Source organism: Serpula lacrymans (assembly GCF_000218685.1).
Source record: "Serpula lacrymans var. lacrymans S7.9 unplaced genomic scaffold SERLAscaffold_10, whole genome shotgun sequence".
NCBI classification, from domain to species: Eukaryota; Fungi; Basidiomycota; class Agaricomycetes; order Boletales; family Serpulaceae; genus Serpula; species Serpula lacrymans.
Window position 1 is genome coordinate 492,061 of NW_006763299.1, and position 19,239 is coordinate 511,299.

The following is a 19,239-nucleotide window of genomic DNA, read 5'->3' on the forward strand; positions in this document are numbered from 1 at the left end:
GAGTGTCACGCCCAAAATTAGTTTCCTTCTCACCAGCTGTCCTCAATCAAGTAACCAATTTCAGACCTGGACGCATATATCCACTCAGGCCTCAGGAATTGTCTTCCATGTCTCCCTTGACTGAACTCTTGCCCCTTGTCGTCTCAGGACCCTCGGGTGTAGGCAAGGGCACGCTTATAAAGCGTCTCTTCTCAGAATTCCCAGACAATTTCGGATTCAGTGTCTCTCGTACGACCTAGTCATTTTCCGATTGTAATCTTAGCCTAACGCGAACAGCAAGATACTACGAGATCCCCAAGGCCTGGGGAGACAGACGGCAGAGAGTACCACTTCATCACGAGAGACAAGTTCACAGAACTCATCCAAGACGGAGCATTCATCGAGTACGCTGAATTTTCCGGGAATTTCTATGGCACCAGCTTCCAGACCGTTCGGGACGTTGCTCGCAGCGGAAGGCGATGCGTTTTAGATATCGATGCTCAGGTACTTGCCAGCCCACCATATTCTTGACGGCTGATCACTCAAACCGCCACAGGGTGTAAGGCAGATAAAAAACACCGACCTACAACCTATTTTTGTATTCATTTCTCCGCCCAACATGACTGCGCTTCGAGCTCGCCTTGAAGGTCGCGCAACCGATAGCGAGCAGGCTATTCAAAAGCGCCTCGGGGCTGCTCTGAAAGAAATCCAATACGCCCGAGAACCCGATGTTCACAATTATATTATCGTCAACGACGACCTTGACAACGCTTATGAGAAGTTCAAGCGACTTGCTTTGGGAGAACGGATAGCTGGTGATATTCTACCCCCTCTGGATGATTAGGATTATACCCCCCGTGAGCATCGAAAGTTATGGAAAGGAAGGCTACAGAAGACGAGATTAGAGTATAGTGTATCATCTACATTGCATATTTATCTTGTAGATGTCTGTGAGTTTGTTGGTGATTTATCTAGACAATATGTACTTACAAATTATGGGTGATATAATGTCTAAACTCTAAACCGTAGGTACGCCATCAGCAGTGCAGAACAACCTGTCACTATAGAAGATATGTTTGTATGAATCGAGCAAATATAAAGGTAGGGACATACCAAATCCGACAAGATACTGCAAAGTGGTAGCCTGGGGGACGCTATCAGATAATCCGCGAGTAAGAGGATTGAGATCGTACCTTTGATGCTTGTATTGCTGTCCGTAGGTGGGCAATTTCCTGTTCTATACGAGTATCAACTTCTTTGATCTTTAACTCCTGCCCACTGCTCTCTTCACGCATTCTTCCTTTCTCGAGATTCAAGTCTAACCGGACACCAGCTTGAGTCCGGGTGATTTCCTCACGAAGTCGCTGCTTGAGCTTCTCTATGTCGGTCACGAGACGGTCGTTCTCTGCTTTGATCATGGCAAGGTCATTTTTCTCCATGAGTTGAAGCTCGGACTTGATTTGCGCAAAGTCAACTTGTTGGGTATATTGGTGCTATAGCGATATGACCATGTAGAAGCGGTACGATCTGTATTTCTGTGAATGCTGAGGATGAGACATGCAACATACCTTTTCTTGATCTGCTTTGGTAACCATATTGCTGGTCATGTTCCTTATGCTCTCGTCTATCACCTCTGCCATTGCAGACATGATACCTTCGGCCTGGGCACGGTTCAGACCTTCGCGCTCTAGACGTTGCACAAAGTGGTGTGTGTCGAAGTGAAAGTCACGAGCCACCGGGGATGTGTGGAATGAGCGTGCTGGACTTGGACGAAGATGGCGAAGGGAGCATTGAGGAGGAAGGACGCGTAGTGGATGGCGAGCGGTGTGTACCAGGTAGGACATGAGGGAGAGACTCTAAACCAGGCGGTAGCGTGCTATCGGCGACTTGGGAGAGAGTCACGTGCGTGTCACAGAGGCTGTGACCCCGCTAGTTGCCGATAAGGCGGAACGTGATGATGATCAGGGAGAGAGTTCTTTGACGGGAGTGGATTGGGTCGTAGAGCGAGGGTCGCCTGATAGAGACTCTTTGCTCTTTCTCAGCCCATTCTCTACATGATCTCTTTTCCCTCCTGGCAGCAGACTTTTCTTGTTCAGACAAGGAGACCTCGCAATGCTGACCCAACTTATGGTCGGACAGCCACCCTCATCGTCCCAGGTCTCTATCTCGCCGACCTCTTCACCGCCAAGGACGAGGAGCAGCTCACAAAACTGGGCATAACTCATGTCATATCCGTCCTTGAGCACGCACCCACTTTTTCGTCTTCTCTCCCCAACCTGCGAAAACTACACATCCCCATCGCAGACACTTCAGAAACTGATATCCTAAAGCATCTGGAAATCACCACCGCATTCATCAACAATGCCCTTGCGAACAGCAAGGACAATAAAGTGCTCGTAAGCTCACTTTCACCCTCTCACTTGTTCTCTCATGTCATACCAACTATCTTCACTCTAGGTTCACTGTTTTCAGGGAATCAGCAGAAGCGCCACTGTAGTCTGCGCCTATTTGGTGGCTACCACCAGCATGCATCCCACTGAGGCGGTCGCATTTGTAAAAGCGAAGCGCGGAATTGTTTGTCCCAACATTGGCTTCAGACGCCAGTTGGAGGTCTTTGGGAAACGTTATGCTTCAGAGAAAGTACAGATTAAAGCTCCACGGCGCTCTCGAAGTTTTGTGTTCAGCAGAAATTTCTCTCTACGCACACGTCGTTCAAAGTCAGGTGACGGCGGATTAACAGCCATGGCAGAGTCCAGCACTGACAAGGGAACTTGAGAGGTTATTTCACCGCTATTTTGGATTTATTATTATGCTAGTTACCCGTACATTATTGCTTAATACCTACAGATACGTTCCACGGATGTCATAGTTTTACACAGCCCTCATCAATCTAACTAGCCCGCCATTGATTGGCTTTGAAGCATATTGGCAACATCAACTTATCAATACAGTGTGCAATACCGGGAATACATCGGTACAAAGATAGCTGCACATCAGCGAATTGCACCCCTCAAAGATCTGGGTTGAGGTCGAGATCAAGGTCATATATTTGGTCTTGGGGTCGAAGATCCTGTCGATAGGGATTCGCAGCATGTCCCATTTGGCGTGAAGGCTCAGCAACACTGGGCGATATCGTAGGTGCTGAGAGCAGTGATGAGCGTCAGTCGTCATACAAGCAAAACTCATCGCAGAGAACTTACGCCTTCCGACCGAGTGAGTCTCGCCAAGCTGGCCCAAAGGTGCCTCTGCATTGAGCCTCCCGCGACGCATCTTCTCCTCGTTCGGGAAGGGCGGAAAGAACAAGGAAGGAGGAGGCTGGCCCGGGCCAGGGGCGGAGAAGTCAGGCATATTGGGAGGTGCGGACGTGAAGGCGCTGAGACTCTGTGCGTATGCGAGTAGTTCGGGATAGGGTATTGAAGCTGTAGCTCGGGTTAGCAATGTAAACCTGCCATGCAGAACAGGACCGACCTTTCTTAGCTTCCTCTATGGCCTTGATACGCTCATCGCCTCCATCAATCACAGTCTCCAGGTCTCTTTTCCCTAGCTCTAGCTGAGCACATATCTCTCTCCATGTCAACTCCAGTGTCAGAATTTCATTTTTAATCTTTTCGATTCGTCTCTGCTTTCTTTGGTGAACGAGCGCGAGTTTCAGCGCGTCGGCTAGAGTGGCATCACATTCAAGGAACGCCTGTGCAGATGGTGCAGGTGGTGGTTTAGTCTGAGGGGCACAAAAAGAGGCGAAGAGAGTTTGAGAAAGAGTTTGAAATTCGTTTAGAGGTTTCAGTAATATCGCGTTCATTGCACGTACAAGTACATGAACGACACCGTTGAACTTGGAATTGACAATAAAGATGGGATCAAAGCCGAGTCTAACGCATTTGCGGGGTCGCTCAGGCTGGTTGCAGCTTCAAGCTTCCGAGTCAATGTCACCTTGCGTATGAGAACACTGACAAACAAAACTCCAGTCGGAATTTACGTATACCCCGTCGCTGTCAAGTATGATATTTTATGTTAAATAATTCATCGGCCTCACTAAGGGGCCGTCTGGAAATAGATATGTCTATGTGGTATGTACATCATGTGTAATTGATATTGATAAACAGTAAATTGAACTCTCGAGTCTTTACGACTCTGTTGTTTCGGTTTCCCGTCCTTGGGTGAGGCCTGCTTCGTTGGCCAATGAGTAGAAGATGGAGGTGTTATCCTTCAGCAGATTTTCAGGAGAGTCGAATTCGGCAATCTAAAATATGTTTCAATAAAAGGCTTCGAGAGGGGTCAAAGCTGCGCTAACCTTTCCTGTATCAAGGACCAACACTCGGTCCGATTCGATGATAGTGTTCAATCGATGCCTGAGAATGTGCAAGTATTAATGACCAGACAGTGTGTCGAATGTAACTGAATAACATACGCAATCGTGAGTATGGTCACGTCATTGAAGAGTGGTCCACGAATAATGTCCTGGATTGCTCTGTCCGTGTCTAGGTCGACAGCAGAGGTGGCTAATAAACATGATCAGACCACACGTCAATTAAAGAGTAGCTAATCAGCCTTACCTTCATCAAGCACCAGAATTTTAGACTATTTAAATGTTGTCAATGTGACGTGAAAATAGAGGTACACTAAGAAAGTACAAACCTTGCGCAACAACGCTCTGGCAAAGCAGATTAACTGTCTTTGCCCCGAGGAGAGAGAGGACCCTCCTTCTTTGACGGGAGAATCGAGTCCCATTGGGAGACCTTCCACGTAAAGTTTCAAATGAGCCTATATGCCGATGAATGAGCAATGATGCAAAGAGCTAAGATACACCAAAACTAGCCTGATCCAAAGCCATCCAAATGTCGGCATCTTGGTGTTCGCCCACTGGATCGATATTTTCTCTCAAGGTTCCTTCGAACAAATCAGGGCTTTGCGGAACAATCGAAATAACTGATCGCACTGTATATCACAAGTGTACGTTAGAAGGCAGCAACACAGCTGAGATGTTGAAAAAACTGACAGTCATGTAATCCCATCTTCGTGATATCGACTCCATCAATATAAATGGTACCAGAAGTGGGCTCAATGATCCGGAACAACGCGAGGAGTAACTGCGTATAAAAAGTTAGTGGAAGCAGTACATAACATTGTCATTGACTTACGGATGATTTTCCAGCGCCGGTTCTACCACATATTCCGATCTTCTCCTTCGGTTTCTGAGATAAACATGGTCAGACAAAATAGGGGGAAGGAGAAAAAGTAGACAAACGATGGACACTGAGATATCCTTCAACACCAAGTCCAGCTCAGGCCGGTACTTCGTCGAATATTGACTGAATTGACCATAGATAAGGACTCCCATTCAACTGTGATTAGGCATAAGCAACATACCTGAACTCTACTGCTCCGTGTTGGGGCCACTCACTGGCAGGCTTTTGGTCGGGTATTTCGTGAGGTGCTTCCGGGGATAAATCTGTGACGTAATGCAAGATGCGCTCGACGCTGACAATATTTTGTTCCACCTCGCTTGCGGCTCTCACAACCCAATTCTAAAGAGCAATTATTACAGGTGCCAGAGAGTTGTCCAAAATAACGAGAGCTTACCAGAGAACTGGTTGTATTCAATGCATAAGACAATACCAATCCGACCAAACCTGCATCTACCCCTGTCGTCACCAGCGCAGTGACAGCCAACAGTGCACTGGAATATAAAATGATAGCGCCGACGAATTCGAGCCGCACAGCTAACCAGCGATTGACAGATATGCTTGGTACATAGCACATCTGGTTGCGGTCAATCCTCCGCGCATTATTAGCAATGAAAATGGGTTGCTGATTGTAGGCACGAATTGTGGATAGGCCCGCCAGTGACTCGGAGAACCAGGCGAAGATGGGCGATCGAGAGACGGCATCAAGCCGTTTCAACTCACGGGAAGTCGAAAGATAATATCTGCAATAGCCTGTCAGGAATTGTGTGAAGTTGTTGATGCAGCGGACGTACATCATGACTCTACTATAGAACCATCCGAGAGGAGGGACCACCAGCAAAAATGGTGGGAAACTGAACCCAATTACGACAACAATCGACACACATACAGCGGCAGTGCGAACAAGATTTTGAATCATCTGGAGCGACAAGTCAACAGAAAATAAGCAGGCAATCAGATGAAACTGACTCGAGCAATTATTTGATCGACAACGTAAGTGTCGCGAGAGAACAGATTGAGGATTCTATATAAAAGTAGAAGTTGAGTCCCCATGCAGACATGAAAGAAAGATGGTACACTTACCTTCCAGTCGGCGTCGTCTCAAAGAAGCTTAATGGGGCACGCATAACAGAGCCTAACATCTGAGTCCGCCATAAAACCAGCGTTAGTTTGATCACCAAGCTTTGAACGAGTCACATAAACGCACCGAATCGTGGAGATACCGAGCACTTCTCAAGGAACAGAAGACCCATATCGTAACAGACGCAACTGCTCCAAATAGAATACCAGCCAACGAGAACAGACCATATCCCATGAGGTAGTTGAACATCCCGCTATTGTCCCCGACAGCGCGATTGTGCTCTCCCCATTGCCTCAAAATGATATTTCCTAGTACTGATACCACCTGCTGCAATAGGGTCACGATTAAAAAGAAGAAAAATCCTCTTTTTGAAGCAGCCTGCAGGTATTGGTAATAAATCTCCATTTTCACTTTACCCTGCTCACTGTGCTCTTTAGTTGGCCCATCACTTGACGCCCGCGCCGACAGATTCGTGACCAGGGCTGCTTTACGGAAACTTTCACGACGCTTCACTTTTTCAGAGACAATTTCCAAGCTCGTTGTGAGCTCGGTATCGTCATCACTTTCAACTTTAGGAGTTGATATGCCACTGGAATGGCCCGGAGTAGTAAATCCAGAAGTAGAACCTGTCGTGTGGTTTTGCCTGTTGCTAGTTAGTATCTCTGAATCAAGGTAATCAAGTAAATTCTTACACTAATTTGCGTAGTTCACTGTCCGGGTCAGCCATAAGAGTATCGAAGGAACCGCACTCAAGAATGATGCCACGACGTATGTAGGCCAGTCGATCGAAGTGCTTGAGGTATGATATGCTATTAGTAACCAAGATCCTGGACTTGCTAGCTAAGAGACCTTGAGGGCCGATAACATTCTCTATATGGAAGTATAAGCGCATTAGACCATAAGCAAAGGAGCGAAAAATCACATACCGAATACGTGGCGAGCCACATGGGAATCCACAGCAGCTAAGACATCGTCTAATAACACGCTGGACATAGCATATTGTCATGTTTGGTATTTGCACAAAGGGGGACTATGCGAGACTCACAGATCAGCCCGAGCATATACAGCACGAGCTAAAGATACTCGTGCTCGTTGCCCTCCGCTAAGCTGAATAAAAGTTTAGTATAAAAAGCAAACGACACTTTCTACAAATCATCTTACACTTATGCCTACATGGTGAAGTTCAGTATTATGTGTATATCAAATGGGAGTTTACCACACCTTTTTCGCCGACTTCCGTGAGATCGCCTTGTGGGAGAAGAGACAGATCTTGCCTGAGAGCGCAAGCTGATTATAGATTATTCAACGAGGTAGAGGAATGCAATAAAAAAAAATGTGCCACACCATCAATCACTAAATTGTAGAAAGCTTCGTCGTACTCGTGCGAGAACAATATATTATCACGAACAGACGCAGATAGTATCCTAGCGTTGGTCGCATATCAGCCAACTCTATTCAGAGAATATCTTTCAATCAATACGCACCAAGGATTCTGCGGAGCATATGAAACGCAGCCATAGAGTGTGACCTCACCCTCCGTTCTCCTCATGTCGCCGATGATGGCAGACAAAAGGCTAGTCTGCACAAGATGTCAGCTTCTATTGACATATCATGAAAGCATTATAAAAATACCTTTCCCGATCCCACACGACCAGCAATACCAACAAGTTCACCCTTTCTCACTGTCAAGTTGATATCCTCCAAGGTTGGCGGGTCGTTCGTTTGCTTTGACCATTTGAACTCTCCATGCTTGATGGAGAGTATCTGCAAACGTTACACGTTTTCTATAAGTTATGATACACAAGGAACGATTCAAAGTGACGGACCTCATCACCAGCCTGCAGAACTTCCTTCGGTACTCTGATCAGAGCATCGGATTGCAGTTCATCTGCACGCAAAAATTCCGACAGGCGTGTCACGGAAACAAGAGCCTCAATTATATTGGAGGTCACTTGACTAAACTAAGGCAGAGTCAGACAAGGACCATGAGGAACAAACGACAACTCACCATAGCAAGAGGGAACTGAAGTAACATGAACAAGGAAATAGCGGGGAATATAATATCTGCTGTCAGGGGTTTTGAGGACATCACAGCGGCCGTAGCGAAAGAACTGAAAGCGACCAATACTGTTGATAATGCATCAGGAAACAATTGCCGAAGGAAAAATAAACGACAAACATGGGATACCCGTCCACAAAGTTGTATTCAAGGCCTAAGTTGATTAAATAATATGAATATTTCGCAACTTATGATGATAGAAAGAACGCTTTTACGTACAGTGGTGATACCAATTTTCTTCAGCATTTTCATCTCAAGATCATTACGGACGAACAAGATACGTCGGATAAACGTAAATTCCCATGCATATAGTTTAATACTGCGAAAGTGAAACTTTAGACGACGATGCATACGTCTATCACAAGACGACGCACCTTTTTATGTTTGCCAAAAGCTCACTCATTAGTCGTGTTCGTTGGTCGCGATTTTTCATTTGTTGTTCTTGCATTGTCCTGAGTAATCGTGCGATAGCAGTATTGAGCGGGATGGATACAACCATAATAGCGACTCCCACAAAGGCAGACCATCCTAGAAGATTGTACAAAGACATAAATGCAAGAACAATCTACAAAATGATCAACACTGGTGAATTAAATCATATTTAGATAAAACTGCACCTGAAGGGGTCCTGATATAGCTATAAGACCATAGGTACATAGGTCTTGTAACCTTGCAGTATCAACGGACATCAGGTTAACGATATCACCTGATGCACGTCCCCGTCCATCGTTGGAAAGAACGAGTGCCTTTTGGAATATGACTGTGACAAGGCCAGCACGAACGCGCATACCAGTTTCGAAGCATCGTTGGAAATACTGTTACCAGGACGTCAGCTAAAGGATGTTAAAATTAGCGTTAAGGTTTGTACCTGGTGCAAAACTATGGTTTGAACTATGGCCGCGATGAACATGATGGTGGCAATGGCAAAACCTTCCAACCGGCTCGGGGCAGAAGATGGATCTAAAGAAGGGCCACCTCTAGAGCTCTGATATGCCGATATGTATGCCAGCAACCATCGGAGAAGCTGAGGCTGGAGGAACGCAAGGAGATCTTGAATGACTTTCAAGCCAGCGGCAAAAAGGTAAGGCCCTCCATAAGCGGAAAACAAGGCTATCCACAGTGACGAACTAGGTTCTATGTAAGTGATTTGGACAAAATAGGAATGGACTGAGGATTTACTGTTTTGCCAACGCCTTCTCCAAGTCCTTGCCAAGTTTATCAGATTCGTCTCCCGGAACCAACGATGGCAGGTCATCTTCTGTTATGTACGTCTGAGCACCTTTCTTCATGAGGGGTGTCATCCAGGAGAAAGACCATATACTGAATATGTTGGCAGAGACGAGAGGACTATCATGAGACCCTTTCTCAGCGCTTTCGGGGCCAAATGTTTCTAGAATAAAGGATACTAATCCCAAAAAAACAGTCGCAGATCGCACGGAGACCAATATATGCGTAGTTTCGGAGGTGCCATTTAACATTAAGGTTCTAGCCCATACTGCGAGGCCGAGAACGTAAAAGGGCCAGAACAGCAGTAAGACCGAGGAGGCTGATCTCGTGTGAAGATGATTGTAGTATGTGAGAATGATAGCGACGAATAATGCTGAAGGCTCCAGAATATACGGCAGTAGTATTGGCACTTGGTAAGTGGAAAGCAAGACATAGATAAGGACAGCGCAGCTCGTGAGACAGGCTAAAGCCAATACTCCCTGTGTGCAGGTAAGTACGAGTCAAAAGACTGAAATGATGCAAAAAAAAAACCCTTACTAGTTTGATACCAAGGACCTTGAGACTGCGGGCGGTGATTTCATGTTTTTGCAGTGACGACAAAGACCATGATCTCCAAATGGCGAAGATCAGAAGAATAGCAAGAATGGAAGGCAGAAGCACGCCTTCCTCCACACATGGAGTAAGATCGAACTCTCTTTGCTGGGACACGATGTGCCAGCCCTCCGAGTCCAGACAAGTCGCCATTCCTTGCGAAAATGGTGGTAACCTTTCACAGACTCAAATTTATAGAGCGCGTCAAATCCGAGTCTTCGTAATCACAGTGTTTGAGTGACAAATCAGTTGATCTCATTTACGTAAAGGCGGTCCGACATGTACACTGCATCATGATCATTATGATACCAGTGACTCAGCCTGACACGACGTTATGTTACACAGGACACGAAGATTCATTGCTACACATTACTGATACAATGTTGCTACACGGCTGTCGTACACTGGAAAAATTTGTGTGCATCGCCACTTTCATAAGGTTGGCTCACTCCCTGGTGGCGGACCCAGCGCCATCATACTGAAATACATGCTGGAAGACTGGGCAACAAATACCTCCTTTACTATCTCTGCCACATCCTGATGCCAAACGAGTTAAGTTGTGCGAGAAGAGACAGCATGACTACAACGAACTACACACCTTCAACAGATCCTTGCATTCGCCCCTGTCAACAGGGCCATCTCGCATTCCATCCAACTCAATCAACCGCATCGACTTCGTCGGCGTTTCTGTTTCCCTGGCAATAGCATCTGGTGCTTGAATAAAACATGTGAAATGAAGATCTGTGTCAAGGTTATCAGGGACTGCGGTTTGGCCCGAGGAAGCTGCTTCTTCGTGAATTTGTGCAAAAAGGGGTGTCGTCTCCAGAATCTTTGCCCGCTCCAAAGGAGATTTATCTTTGTAGCCCTTAATCAGAAGCCAAAAAAAATTGTTCTGATCATTTGTCCACGCACCTTGGCATTCCTCGATGAACTTTGCGAGTGGACTTTCAGGGGCGAATGTAACATCAGACTGATAAGTCTATGTCATCAGTCTGCAGTAAGTGTAAGTTTCATAAACTAACGTTACACAGCGCATGTAGTAGACCGATCGTGCCACAAGCATTCGAAATCTGAGAGGTTTATGAGCTTTTAAATGAAATGTAAATTCCACAACTCACAGTTTGCTTGATCCACATCACCGTAGGGTCAATCGGATGTTGCCCCTCCGACGCAATACGAGCATCTTCTTCCTTTCTCTTGTTTTGGAAGGCAGTATAGCTAGGAAAGAGTAGAACAACGGCTTTCACAGGTCCGGAGACCATTTCAAGTAACTAGACGCGTTGATGTATTTAGGGTTTATAACGAGATCAAAAATTTGTGTGTTACCTCGGAATCAAGCCCATAGACATCTTCGAACTGTGCTTGTGAAGATACTAGGCCAGCAGCATTGGCCCACTGTGCCACTACTATTAAACACGACTCGATGACATTAGAGGATGCATTGGAAGCTCACCGAGTTAAGGACCTGGGGATAGCTGTTATCACCCTTATACCAAGCACGAATGTATGGAATAGTACTGTACCTCTGGGTTGCTTTCGAGAGGAATCCACCTTGATGAAACCATTATTGACAAGTTAATCACGAAATAAACGATGGTTTAATAATGTAAAGCCGATGATGAAGTTCGACGTTTGACTCCAAGTTCAAACTGTGGCCTGTCCGGAGTGAGGTCACGCTCCAGTGAGCCTCATCTGGAAAAGGCTGCCGGCTTATGGCATCACAGCGGCAATAATAAAATTTAGCCAATGTCACGATGAACTACACCACAAATCCGATCAGTTTCAATTGGGTTTGGAGTATTTCTTGTCATCTTGCGACGCGCTCTTTCGTAATACTTTACATCGTTGGGCGTTGACAAAGAGGTCCAGGAACACTGGTATCAGACTTTCGAATCAAAAAAAAATTATCAACATCGTTATAGACGATGGCAGGAGGTATGTCCTGTTCCGTACAAATAATATATCAACTCTAACTAGGGCCCGGGAAGAAAAATGATAAAAATTATATAGACAGAAATTATTGGATAGCACACGTAGTACTAGCGAATTGTTCTCAGTATACAGCCTAGGTTCATGCTAGTATGTTCACTTCAACGTATATATTGCATCCCATCTTTCCAGCTTGAAGCTGGCAGGAATCACAGCTATGCACGTCTACGAGTCGATGTCTTATATGTCATTGCCACCATTATATCGAAGATCTCCTACCGATTGCGTTTCTAAACCATCTTCGGCCTGATCGTGGCGTTTTGGAGACTGGTCACCGTTGAAAGTTGAATATATCAACCAGACCTTTCTTGAGGGCGTACTTGGTCATATTTATCACTGGTAGCGAAACCGAATCGCTAAGATGGGCCTAGTCTTAATGCGCTACAAAGTATAATCAAACGGACTCGATTGCACTCTAATGAACATGTTTGGTAAAGCACAGGACATGAAGAAAACGGTAATACAGTGGTGAGTCAATAGTCGTTGCAAAATCATCTCAAGAAAGGTGGAAACTGCCAACCCCTTCCTTCATAGCGGTGTACACCTTCTCCCTCATCACTTTCTTCGAGCTGTACTCAGGCAGCTTGAGATAATTCACGCAGGTCATCACACTGGGAAGGTAATGATCCGCAGTGAGGGGAGCTTCATGAGGTTTGCGAACGACAGTGAAAGGAGGATTCAGACCACGGAAACCTGAAACGAAGTTAAGAAGGTTTGTTCAGATACTTCAAAAAGAGCCGCTGAGTATGAAACGCACCTCCAATAGGCAACTTCGGGCTACCTGTAATAAACTGAAGATAATCACGACGGGTCGTAGCATCGAACTCTGACATGAGTTCAATGAGGTCACGGATTGCACGACTTTCAACGTTGAATCCATGATCAGCTTTGATAGATTCACTCAAGGCTGAACACAGTATCTCAATATCCCAATATATGTGCACAAGAATAAGCCACTTACTCTCTATACTCCAGTCTTCGTCAGAATTGCCGAATAGCATCACTAGCTCATCTGGAGAGAACGTCTGAAGATCCGATATAGGGAACACTTTAGAGAATCCTTCTCGGAAGGCCTTGGCTTGAAGCTGTACACCTTTTCCGACAATAGCTTCCAGGACCTCGTGAATATATTCGTGTGCATTGTCCGAAGTTACTTGCATATTACGACCGTCGGGCTGGAAAACATGTAAATTTAAATAAAACAAAACAGAGTGACTACATACCCGCAGCTCTATGTCATAGCCGGGGATAGTGAAATCCAGCGCGAGGTCCTCGATATGGACGGTATCTAATGCCATACCCTGATAGAAGAGTGAGAACGATCAGGGTTACGACTATGGCTTCAGAATGATACGATTTACCTTTGCAGTAGGGCCGCTCAAAGATGCAAGGTCTTGTAGTTTGTGGAGGGAATTCGCCAACTCACTGTCTACCAGCTGATGCATTGTTATATGTTGGCCCAAGATAGAGTAAAGAAGTGAATTACCTTTAAAGTTGCAATAGTCACAGGGACTTCTTCTCCCAGAACGAGCTTCACGAATATCTTGTTGAAGGAAATGTCAATAATCCTGGAATCCAACATGGCCTTCGCCAAAAATTGTCCGATGACACTGAATATATGGGTTCGTTTTCTGAAGAGGTGTAACAAATTAGATCATATAGGATGTACCACAAGATTCAACTTACTGTCCACCATCATTGGCGATATCATCTGGACTTATAGGAGCTGGGTAAAGTCCTGCAGGGTGATGAACATAATTGCCTGGATAAGTGGGATCCGCATCACGCCAGATCTTCAAGTCCCGTCTAGCAAACTCTTTGGACACTAGAGAATAGAATTCCAGAGTAGGACCAAGTCCTGTACCGACTTCCTCGAAATATTCCACTTCCAAGACTGAAGACGAAGACCCATACAGTTCGAATACCTTGACTGCTGACTCAAGGATATGCTTGCGCGAAATTCGAACTTTCTGACGCTGCAAACGGCCTAGGAAGCCAATACCTTCGTCACGCCGAGAACTATCTTGCCCACGATGTTGCTGGCTCTGCCATTTCAAAATCAGACGAGCATAACCAAATGACGTTGACTGCAAGAAGTTATAGCGAGTAGCGAATGGGAAGAGGAACGGGAAGTTTTGCGGTAGATCTATTGCCCAATCCGGCAAACACGAGCTATCATGATTACGAAGTGTCAGGGAGCATGTACGATAGCATATTACAGAATTTACACACCTAGCCACAATCATCGGCTCTTCTAATTGGCGAGTGAGTTTTGCGGTAAGCTTATTATTGATGAAAGTGGCCTCGGATAAACTTCGCCTCTCAGTTAGAGATGATAGCGGCCCTTCAACATATGAGCCGTTCAGCTTGTGCAAGACACGAAGAAGACGAAGTATTTTGGTATGAGGGGCATCTTCTGGTAGAGACGAGAATGCTGGGCTAGGCGACCGGTTTTTGAATGAGTCATCTTATTACAAATAATTAGCGGATATTATAAATATGAGCTAGAAACTACATACTTTCAGGCGGTGGCCCTGTCACTTTCTTGAATTTCACTGTGTATACACCCTGCCAAATTAAACTTGATGGAACTGCTCCTTGCTTCTTGCGGGCTTCATGCTGATGAATGGCACCGTATATTGTTAGATCCAACGGAAGTGCATGGTCGTCCATAGAAAACTCAAGATGCCAATCCGAAGGTTTAGCCTTCAGGGCAGCAGCGTACGATGTTCGATTAGAAAGTGCTTGGCGAGACGTGCTGATGGTATGCGTGTCTTTGGATGAATTGGGGGTCGCAACTCTTGTGCCTTCGGGGGTCTGAGCCTCTATATTGGTCCCATCTGGAAGGGATAATTAACCTAGTTGGTATACCTGACATCTATGCAGAACTCACCAGGAGCAATGGACAATGTAACAGTTTTTTCCGCGGGGTGATCGCCATCATCATCCTCATCAAAAACCTGTGGATGAGTATCAGAAAGATATTCTATGAGTGCCCTATTTGAAATATTACCTCAGCATCCACTTCGTCGTCAGTAAACTCGGCCGCATATCCACTCTCATGTACAAGTGGGTCATTTGACAGGCTGGCTAAAGACGGCAAGGCTGAACTAGGGGGAGAACTTTCGATAGTTGGAGCTACAGCAGCCGCGGAACTTTGGGCTTCTTGCTGACTTGTATCCCCTGAAGCCTCTGTGCCTGCTGTGCCAGAAACATCTTCGTTTTTGCCATTTTTCGCGCTGAGGCGGAGGCTACGCCTACGTTCAATTGCGGGAGTAGCACCAGCGCCGCCCTCACCCGCAGCTGGAGGTGTAGTCTTGATGGGCTGTTTTTGACCTTCTACTGGAGCCCGTGATGAAGATGCGGGTCCAAAACCAGATGCAGCTAATGCTGCGAGCATGCCAGACAATCGACCGCTAGGCATAAGTCCAGCTACTCTAGGACGAAGGTAATCATTTAGAGCCTGGAACGTCGCAATAGCATGAATCGAGACGACGATGTTGTGCAAGTTACGAGGGATGTCAGAGTCATCTTCAGCGGTCAACCTCAGACGAAGTTGCCTAGCAAGTAAGGATGGCGAGCTACGTTTGGAATCTGAGTGGGGTGAATCAGCACAAATAATTATGTAATTTGTAACCGACTAACCATCGATGCCCTGAGTAATAGTAACGACTTCAAAGCATTCCATCCTTGTAAGACTCTCCTGAAGCTTCCTTACAAACATTGCAAAGGGGGTTTCGACTGTCCCAGTCCCTCTACTTTTACGCGAAGTGAAGGCATCATACAGTAGTTCCTGCCTCTTCTTGACGCTGACTGTTACTAGCTCGTGAAGCGATATACCAAAAAATAAAATATAAAAGAACTCACTGCTTCGTTCAGGATCAGTTGTGAATTGTAAAAGCCCATCTACAGCGCCGCTTTGCAGTAACTCAAAGCTGGAGACGGAAGTTCGCGGAGATGCAAAAAGATCCGCGAGCTCACTCAACGTAACACGCAGGGATTGTTCGGACGCATTTGGAGCCGAAAGTTGCTCCATTGAAAGCCGTAGGGCTTCGAAAGCGTTATCACCATGTTCTTGTTCGTAAGCTGAGAGATGCTTGAAGCTGATGACACGGGCACGTAGGGTGATAGCATCGTCCGGGTCAAGAGACAATGAAGACAGTTTCTTGAAGCCAGGTATCACTGATGCTGAGCTGACGGTGGCAGAAGTATGGATTGGGATGTTGCCCGTATCCGCTGGTGAAGGTGCGTCCGACAAGTCCTTGTCCTTATCTTTGTCTTTAGATTTTGTTGAGTTGAGTGGTCTTGCGGAATACTGCTCTATTTCGTGGAATACTCCCTCCCTGCGAAATTCTGGTTTGAAATCTGTGGAAACCTTCGTGAGAAGGAGGTCGACGAGCTGCAGAGCCCCTATGACTAAAGAAGGGTGATCCTTTGAAGACAATATCGACGAAGCAAAGCTAGCGACTGGAACAAACTGAAACAACAGCAATAAGTTAGGTGACTGAAACCAAAAATGCATAAAATATGATATACATTGAATACTCGTCTGAGGGCATCCCCTTCAAGGAAACCGACAGCTTTTAGCAGTCCTGTGAGAGTCTTGACCCGCACGGGAGTACTAACACTAGCCGCATAGACGTCTATCAAAATAGGAACAATTAATTGCATGAATCGTCCGACAACTTCTGGTTGAGAACGAAGTAATTCTGTCCGATCTACAGTCTGCTCAGCAGGGGGATTGATTGCACCTGTCTCGTCCACCTCTTGAACGTGAGATTCTCCCACGCTTGCCTCTTGATGAGATTCCGACGCGGAGGCACCTTGCACAGAGGCTGGAGTGGAAGCTGCAGTTGCAGATGATGAAACGGGAAAGCCTGCGGCAGCGGCAGCTAACTGACGCGCAGCTGCCCTGTCTGCTTTAGCTTTCGCTTTGATCATTCTCGCAAGTGCTTTATCAGTATATGCTTTATGATCAAAAACGCCATCTTCCAGACGATATGAGACAAGGTTATCAAAACACAGGTAAAGAAATCAGCATACCTTTAGGTAACGGGGGCATGAGTTCAGACACCAAACCAAGCGCCTCTTCAATCTGGTCTTTTGGACGATTAGCAAGGTTTTCCATTACAGTCATATCTGCCATCCCTCCCCCTAGGCCTTGACCCCCACTCACACCTCCTTGCTCTTCCCACCCTTCCGATGCAGACGGTAGAACACCTGTCAAAATTTGGTAGAGGGTTCCAACAATATCCGCTTGAAGTAAGGTAACCGTGATCTTGGGGCTGGCACGAGCAGCTGTCGCCAAGGCACGGACCAGAAGTGTATAAGTATTAGCTGGAACCAACGGGGATCCACCAGCAGGCATTAGAAGAGAGTTGATGGCCTTGATCGTGTCTTTATCAAGGAGACTCTCAAGGTTCTCCGTTGCAGTGCGATAGTAAGAATCGATGACGCGGATTACACACAAACACGCATAATCCACCAACCGCTGGTCAGCATATCCCAAGCAGTTACGGATAATGGGCCAAACGCCACGAATCATGGGAAATTGTTCAGCAGACACATTTCGACAGCAGTTGGAAGCAGCTTGTAGTGCGGTTCGTTGCACAGCAATCGAGAAGAAGTCGAGGTAATTCAGCAAGGCCGACAAACCACCCTCTCGGACAATAGAGCTAGGAAATTCTTCGGAGATTTTCTCTAGAGTCTATGAATGGTGGATATTAGGATCATTGACGGGTCCATGAAAAGGATAAAAAGAACATACGCTCAATGTTTGTTCTGCTAGATCGATATATGATATTTCAATTAGTTTATGGCACAGAACTGGAATAGCGCCGTGATAAACGACAGTATGCGCGACGCCAGGCAGAGCCTCCATCAAGTTCGCCAAGCATCGGCAAGCTAACACTTGCGCTTCCAGGTTTTCATCCCCCTGATAAGTGGCGCCTCCGGCACTAAGGGCCAGGGCAGCTGCGAGGGCAGCATCTTCGTCACGTTCTTCGACATCCTCACCTCCCTCGTCGTCATCATCTCCATCGACACCACGACCTCCTAGAATCTTGACCAATTCTTTCACAAATTGTTCCACTTGAAATGAACCCGCCAAAGTATCCTCAGTGCTAATACTGAGTAATTCACTGAGTTCCTGCAAGGTAACAAGTCGAGTAGTAGGGTTTGCGGTGGACTTGATGTTATTTAGCATAGTCTTGAGGCGTCCAGAAAGAGACATCATATACGAGCCAAATTGGCGATAATCACCAAAGATAGCCATTGCCGTAGGCTCATCCAAGCCACCAAATCCACGGGCTCCAACGGGAGGACTGCTATCCTCGCCTTCGGCACGAAGGCCTTCTCGTTGATCATTCCCCTGTTCGTTCGCATCTCCATCATTACCTTCATGATCCTCAATGTCGTCGTCGTCGCAACCTTCCATCTGGTCCTCGAAATCAGAGCCCTCGTTTCTATATCCTTCGACATCCATCATCTCGACGTCATCATCGACCACTCTAGATGAACCTGCAGGTACAGCTCCCTTACTTTTCGCCGCTATTTTACCTTTAGAGACGGAGGGTCTAACAGGATAGTCAGTATTGGAGGCATTTTATGGATGAAGATGCATACTTTGTCTTCCTAGTCATGTTCGAAGGAGAGGGTGAATTAATTTCGGTTCTTGAACGGAGGGAGTAGGCGGTAGATCTGATGCGTTTACTAGAAGAAGAATCTACGGTGGCGATGGTGCTCTCCTCTTCTGATGTACCTTCGGGAGCGGCGCGCTTTTTGCCTTTGGTGTCTTTGGTCGGTTCGTCAATAATAAGCGAAGAAGAGGGAATAGTGGAGATGGTTGCGCGGCGTGCCCTGTAACAACGTATAAGATGGTGGTTGGCGCTAACACTGCGGTTTTAGGGACATACCTTTTGCTAGCACGAGGGGGGAATTCGTCAATAGTTTCTCTTGCTTTTCCCTTGTCTATGAGGGATTCCCTGGAGCGCTTATTTTTGGAGGATTGGCTTGTCGAGCGAGTAACACGAGGAGGGTCAGAGGACGCCGCGGAAGGCTGTTCTGCTGAGTCAGATTCCTTGGAAGCCTTGTCTTTGTCGTGTTCCTTCTGCTTCGCTGCTTTGACTCTT

General features: G+C 46.3%; 6 protein-coding genes across 6 annotated transcripts; 2 read left to right on the forward strand and 4 right to left on the reverse strand.

Moving 5' to 3' along the window:
- Positions 1–31: 31 nt before the first annotated feature.
- SERLADRAFT_472728 (uncharacterized protein) lies at positions 32–967 on the forward strand (the record flags this gene model as incomplete). Its single annotated transcript, XM_007320696.1, has 3 exons — positions 32–228; positions 281–483; positions 536–967. The coding sequence occupies 3 exons, from the start codon at positions 108–110 to the stop codon at positions 821–823; spliced, it is 612 nt and encodes a 203-aa protein (XP_007320758.1).
- A 23-nt stretch (positions 968–990) lies between these two features.
- Positions 991–1,823, reverse strand: SERLADRAFT_440237 (uncharacterized protein; the record flags this gene model as incomplete). Its single annotated transcript, XM_007320697.1, has 4 exons — positions 991–1,040; positions 1,093–1,123; positions 1,173–1,472; positions 1,548–1,823. The coding sequence occupies 4 exons, from the start codon at positions 1,821–1,823 to the stop codon at positions 991–993; spliced, it is 657 nt and encodes a 218-aa protein (XP_007320759.1).
- A 135-nt stretch (positions 1,824–1,958) lies between these two features.
- Positions 1,959–3,083, forward strand: SERLADRAFT_472735 (uncharacterized protein; the record flags this gene model as incomplete). The annotated part of the gene is made up of 2 exons (XM_007320698.1): positions 1,959–2,375; positions 2,437–3,083. 2 exons carry the CDS (start codon positions 2,034–2,036, stop codon positions 2,752–2,754), a joined length of 660 nt encoding a protein of 219 aa, XP_007320760.1.
- A 1,019-nt stretch (positions 3,084–4,102) lies between these two features.
- Positions 4,103–10,273, reverse strand: SERLADRAFT_440240 (uncharacterized protein; the record flags this gene model as incomplete). The annotated part of the gene is made up of 32 exons (XM_007320699.1): positions 4,103–4,219; positions 4,271–4,328; positions 4,388–4,478; positions 4,533–4,557; positions 4,615–4,740; positions 4,784–4,914; positions 4,976–5,066; positions 5,118–5,171; positions 5,225–5,288; positions 5,347–5,504; positions 5,560–5,905; positions 5,957–6,081; positions 6,132–6,186; positions 6,246–6,304; positions 6,370–6,886; positions 6,936–7,113; positions 7,170–7,228; positions 7,289–7,350; positions 7,405–7,412; positions 7,465–7,530; positions 7,588–7,667; positions 7,728–7,822; positions 7,876–8,007; positions 8,070–8,204; positions 8,252–8,370; positions 8,423–8,456; positions 8,522–8,621; positions 8,677–8,867; positions 8,920–9,117; positions 9,171–9,429; positions 9,482–10,008; positions 10,067–10,273. The coding sequence occupies 32 exons, from the start codon at positions 10,271–10,273 to the stop codon at positions 4,103–4,105; spliced, it is 4,467 nt and encodes a 1,488-aa protein (XP_007320761.1).
- A 79-nt stretch (positions 10,274–10,352) lies between these two features.
- SERLADRAFT_472744 (uncharacterized protein) lies at positions 10,353–11,803 on the reverse strand (the record flags this gene model as incomplete). Its single annotated transcript, XM_007320700.1, has 8 exons — positions 10,353–10,657; positions 10,719–10,975; positions 11,033–11,090; positions 11,143–11,190; positions 11,239–11,391; positions 11,447–11,515; positions 11,574–11,585; positions 11,644–11,803. The coding sequence occupies 8 exons, from the start codon at positions 11,683–11,685 to the stop codon at positions 10,553–10,555; spliced, it is 744 nt and encodes a 247-aa protein (XP_007320762.1).
- A 695-nt stretch (positions 11,804–12,498) lies between these two features.
- SERLADRAFT_357165 (uncharacterized protein) lies at positions 12,499–18,533 on the reverse strand (the record flags this gene model as incomplete). The annotated part of the gene is made up of 16 exons (XM_007320701.1): positions 12,499–12,802; positions 12,867–13,016; positions 13,071–13,284; positions 13,333–13,410; positions 13,471–13,545; positions 13,596–13,740; positions 13,796–14,281; positions 14,342–14,576; positions 14,629–14,949; positions 15,003–15,069; positions 15,123–15,703; positions 15,755–15,922; positions 15,977–16,586; positions 16,646–17,097; positions 17,153–17,816; positions 17,877–18,533. 16 exons carry the CDS (start codon positions 18,381–18,383, stop codon positions 12,606–12,608), a joined length of 4,950 nt encoding a protein of 1,649 aa, XP_007320763.1.
- Positions 18,534–19,239: the final 706 nt, after the last annotated feature.